This window comes from Fundulus heteroclitus, chromosome 18 (genome assembly GCF_011125445.2).
Source record: "Fundulus heteroclitus isolate FHET01 chromosome 18, MU-UCD_Fhet_4.1, whole genome shotgun sequence".
Lineage (NCBI taxonomy): Eukaryota > Metazoa > Chordata > Actinopteri > Cyprinodontiformes > Fundulidae > Fundulus > Fundulus heteroclitus.
This window is the reverse complement of record NC_046378.1, coordinates 24,027,177-24,032,746: the sequence shown is the minus strand read 5'-3', so window position 1 is coordinate 24,032,746 and position 5,570 is coordinate 24,027,177. Positions and strand designations below refer to the sequence as shown.

Sequence of the window (5,570 nt, the reverse complement as noted above, 5' to 3'; positions counted from 1 at the left end):
GGCTCCCCCATCTGGCCATCTCTGAGAAGACGTAATTAAGGAGCCTGTTGCTCCCCTCTGACGTCTTCTAGGAAAGCCTGGGAATTCTCCAGAACAAGTTTGGGGAGAAAGATGCTGGATTTCCGTCCTGGATATAACTCCCCATCATGGATGGATTTTTTTTTATTATTATTTTTTTATTTCAACACTTTTTCAGATATGTAAAGCACCATTCCAAGACGAATTAATTAATGAATTTATTATTTGTTCTGTCTGATTAGTTCCATGTTTATTAAATAAGTCCTGCTGTTAAAAACAAGTGTGAGATGATTTGTGTACTACGTCATAATCTACAGGGGTGCGTGAGGTGAGAACATGCTGCTAAAACGGGACATTTTTTTTTTTTTGATCTCTATTAACCATTTGGTTTGCTCATCGATTTCCGTTCCCGATTTTGACATCTTTGAAATGAGCAAATAATGATAACGGTTCCCTCCTGCTTTGGTGGGGCCCACGCAGACCTCGGCTGACCCCAGCTGGAACCTTGATGCAGTTATTGTTACTCTGATTCATTTCACTATCAAAGTTATCCCACCTAACTTTTCCTGGCATCGTGGATTTTTACCGTGTTGCATTACTCATAGCGCCGATGACCGCGGTGTGGGTCTAGGCAGACTTTCCAATTACCGCACAAGAGATCGCGTCACAATTAGAACAATTAGTTGCAGCGATTTAATGTGTCTCTAATTAGAAGTGCGACCCAGGTCCCTCCCTGGTTGAATGGCTGCTGCTATATTTTGCTTTGAGTTCAGAGTGAAGACTCTTCGTTGATCCCTGGATCATGGTCCTAGGAACAAAATACATCTCAGGTCTCCAAGTCCACTCTGAAACAACCAGAACCCCTGAGGTCGTTGGTACCCTGAGTTAGAACCAAACACGGCGAGGCAGAGTTTTGCTTCTCCACTGTGGAACAAGCTCCCTGATTGCATCAGTCGTTTCAAGACTGAAGTCATTTTATTTACTGCTGCCTATCAGCGATCTACCAACGAGCACTGCAACCTTTGTTTTTTGTATATGTGTTTTAATGTCTGTTTTTACACTTTTATCATTTTACATAAAGAACTGTCGTGTCGCGTGCGTGAGATGTCCTTTGGACCTGCCTTTCCTTCATCCCCGCACGCCTGCTAATTAGAGTGCGGTCAGAGTTGTAACACTCTATATATTAAATCTCTTTTGACATTTATTGACAGGTGGATTTACAAGGAGTGCGACCAAGAAAGTGGAATTTACGACATTACGTTTCAGTGTTTTTCGCCTTGCATGGGAATCCCCCGCTTACTTGTATAAAACCCAGAGATGGACGCAGAATAGTAGTGTTACCGTTTCACCAAGTGCTATAACAGATCTCCATCAGACAAAAAAAAAATGCGACTCGTTCATCTCTGTAAGTTAGTGTGAATCAAGTGATCAAATAAGAGGTTTTATTGTTCCTTTTCGGCTGACAGCTGGGAGGGTGTCGGAGGCGTCTTTTGTAGAAGCGTGTGCTGACGTTTGTGGTTCTCCTGCAGGCTTCTCCAGCTGCGCGACGCTGCTGCTGCTGCAGCTGCTCGCCCTGAACTGGCGCACATCTGTGGCGCTGCCGCTGCCGGGGAGCGCAGACAAGAGCGCACAGTGCGCGTCGCTCTTCAAGAACCTCCTGCTGAACATCAAGGACCTTCTTAAAAGTGTGAGTTAACGTAAATAATCTTCTTCTTTTTTTATACCGTCTATGTAATGCTCATAAACATTTCCTCTAGGACAAAAAAAAAATGACCAAAAAGAAAATGTCCATGTTTGTGTTGCAGGAATTTATGTGTTATCGCTTGATGAAATCCATGGAAGTGACAGTGAGGAGCCCTGAAACAGTGCAGGCCTGCGCACCCACTTCACCTCAGGTAAAAACATGAACTGTATATATATATATATATATATATATATATATATATATATATATATATATATATATATATATATATATATATATATATATATATATACAGACAGACAGACAGACAGACAGACAGACAGATAGATAGATAGATAGATAGATAGATAGATAGATAGATAGATAGATAGATAGATAGATAGATAGATAGATAGATAGATAGATAGATAGATAGATAGATAGATAGATAGATAGATAGATAGATAGATAGATAGATAGATAGATAAGATGATCAGGGTTAGAAGGTAGCATTTGCCCTGGACGTAAATCCTGCCACAGGCTTGTACATTTTCTATTTAAAAGAACCGTAAAACACACTTTTAAGGTGTTAATAAAAGAGCCTATACAATTTACTAAACAATAAAACAGAAAAGTAACCATGTGTTACTTGAAAATATCTGGTAAAAAAATGTCGAAAAAAAGAAGACAGTTTTTTTGTCAGAATCAATTATGTCTTAAACGATTTTCAGTGGTATTGCTTTAAAATAAGGACAGAAAATGAAACTGTGAGCTCGGCTTACAGTTTCATTTGATTAACTGTGGTATCTGTTATGACCAGAAATGCAAACGCCACCAAAACAACAGCAAATACCTCATGTGTGTACTTTCCCCGCAGAACTCCGGCTGTGCGATACTGGTCAATTCGTCCTTCAGCGAGGTATGTCGGTGCTGCAATTTGATTTCCAACTGTCATTTGTTTGGACACAGTAAAGTAAAGGTGAGTCACGTTTTCTGTCTTTGGTTTTTGCCCTGGCAGAGTGAGTGTGTGACGAACATCATGAAGGATTTGGCCTACTATGATGCTGCTTTGGAATCCTACCTCGAGTCCCCACTCCACATGCCTGAGAAGGAAGTTCCACTTCTGAGACCAACTCTGGGAATCATTCAGAACCTGAGGAAGGTGAGGAAAAATTGTAGGGCGTGTAGTGAGAGAAACATGTGATGTTCAGGAAATCTGTGGGGAAATTTGGACCTTGCATGACAAAATCCTTTTTCTTGGTTTGGACAGAATTGCTCCTCGGTGGCAAATGAAGGGCAATACTCCTTTGAGGTAATTTTCAAGTCCTGCTTTTGTCTTTGTTCCCTATTTACACCACCGTTTTTGGTCAGGGTTTTGTTTCCCCGATCCTTGTAAGGAATCGTTTTTTGTTTTGTTTTGTTGTTTGATTATCATTTCTGAGGAAATTACTGTCGTTAAAAATGATCACGATTCACGATTCTACCTGTGCTGCATTTAAGGACGCAGCCAACCTGTGGAAAAACAACTCCTACGCAAACCGACAGAAGATGTGCAAGATGATGAGAGGCTTCCATGTCCGCGCCATCACCATCAACCGGGCCATGGGCTACATCTCCTCCGGGGAGCACAGGAAGTAAACCCAACCGGAGCTTCAACAACATCACCATCAACATCACTGTCAATATCGCAGTATTTCCCCCCCTCATCAAGATTTACCACAGCAAATCCGTAACAGTCGTTCACTACCCTTGGAAGCTATTTAAAATGTGGTGCTTCACACCAAACAAAGCTGCTCAGGCATAAGCTAGCTGTGTGGACCCTCTTCTCTTTGTGAGAGCAAAAGGTCCGTCAATCTTTTTTTAAGGTTGGTCAAAAGTAAAGGTCACGTTGGCCTGTTTCAGTATTTGAATGTATCCCACTATAATGGATATTTATTTATTTATTTATTTATTTGATATTTATTTATTGAATAATAATATTTATTTGATGGCCTGTGATGTTATTTGTTCTTATTTATAATAAACGTGTTTTTCTCAGCAAAATCCAAAGCGGTGTTTTGTGAGGCTGTTGCTTTAGATACACAGAAAACATATAATCTGATATGTACATTTAAAAATAAGAAATTCCCACCTGTTTTTAACTCCAGACTTTTCCAGACACAAAATTCTCCGGTTCCTTGGCTCATTTTAATGTCTGCAGTACTATGAAAAATTATTTGCCCATTTATATTTGTCCTCATTTTGCCTACAATATGCAAAATTTCACCAATACATACTCTACAAGTATATAAAACAGATTTCTGAGTGGAATACTAGACCACAAAACCTGCTGGAAACTATTATGGACCACAGAGTAATGAACATGCTGTGTAATTAAATTGTGCCACACTTTCTCCCTTATTGTATAAATGTCTGGGGTAATAATTATTCAGCAAGCCTTCAACTGTTATACAAATCAGACGCAAAACAAACAAACAAACAAAACAAAAAAACAGGAAGGTAAATAATGCGGGAAAGACGGAATGCAGAAACTCACTGTTTCCAAAGTCACAAACATTGAAACTGGCCAATTACATCAAATGTTTGAAACCCTGAATGTGGAAAAGCCCCAGTCTTGAGATAGATATTTTATCTACAGAGATGGTTTGTTGACATTTTTGGTGTCTCTTCAGCCTAAAGAGTGAAACTTCCAGAAATTACAGAATCCACATTTTCTTGGCTTTGCAACACGATATCCTACTGATTGGTTAATTACCAGCCAAACTGATAATGTTTAGCACTCCAGTTCTGCACATTATGTGTTTGTGAACACAGGAATTCATCTTGCAGACAAAGTTAATAGAGAGTGCTCAGTCGATCAGAACAGAAATCCTCCTTCAGATTGTTTACCACAAGATTAAAAAACTGATTTATTTATGAACGATGACGTAGTTTACCACATCTCTATTGCGGCTACTCTCGGTGCCCACAAAACCTTGACTGCTGTTTGGTGTCCTCAATCACGCTATCACCCATTTAAAAAAGCGATGCTTTATACTGGCAATGCAGAATCAAAGCAAAGGTAGCACCCGTTTTCTAGTTCTTGCGCCAGTGTTTTAGGTTGTCATTATATTATTTTTTGTTGCTTGTTGTTTGTTTCCAAATTAGTGAAAAAACAGCCCAGATTTGCAGAGCTATGAGCATACATTCTTGCACAACTCTACAGTCAGTGATCTGCAGATAACCTAACATATTTACCTGCTTTGGACAGAGAAAATTATATATTTTCAAAGATGAGTATAACATCTGCAGGATGAGTAAGAAAGATTCTTAATCTCAACTAGATTTTTCTGGTGGAATAAAGGTTAGTAATAAATGAATGAGTGGAGTCAAGTATTACTAATTTTACTACATCACTGATGTATAAAGGCTGAACCACGGCTCTGTTGCCTTGCAGCACAAAGGTCCTGGGGTCTTTCTCAATAGAGTTTGCATGTTCTCACCGTGCGTGTGTAGGTTCTCTCAGTCCAAAAACATGGTTGTCAGGTTAAATGGTTTCTCTAGATTGCTAATTTGTGTGTGTGTGTGTGTGTGTGTGTGTGTGTGTGTGTGTGTGTGTGTGTGTGTGTGTGTGTGTGTGTGTGTGTGTGTGTGTGTGTGTGTGTTTTATGATAGGTGAATTTGGACTTCCTCTGTGTATCTCTGTTACAGTAATCATAAGGAAAGTCAAAGATTAAGTGTTTTGGGGTTTGCTTGTCAGTGTGTACACTGTAACAAGATGTGTGACTGACATGACAGAATGCATTTTTATGTACAAAATTGTTTGCTTTACGTTTTACTTTTGCAGTCAACTGGGGTATTCTGGTAACTGGGTGTCTAGTTCTGTTAA

General features: G+C 39.5%; 1 protein-coding gene across 1 annotated transcript; it reads left to right on the top strand.

Annotated features, from left to right (window-relative positions):
* The first annotated feature begins 628 nt into the window (after positions 1-628).
* Positions 629-3,654, top strand: LOC118566767 (interleukin-12 subunit alpha-like). The gene is made up of 7 exons (XM_036150156.1): positions 629-637; positions 1,433-1,705; positions 1,824-1,913; positions 2,580-2,621; positions 2,721-2,864; positions 2,973-3,014; positions 3,203-3,654. The coding sequence occupies exons 1-7, from the start codon at positions 629-631 to the stop codon at positions 3,338-3,340; spliced, it is 738 nt and encodes a 245-aa protein (XP_036006049.1). The 3' UTR covers positions 3,341-3,654.
* Positions 3,655-5,570: the final 1,916 nt, after the last annotated feature.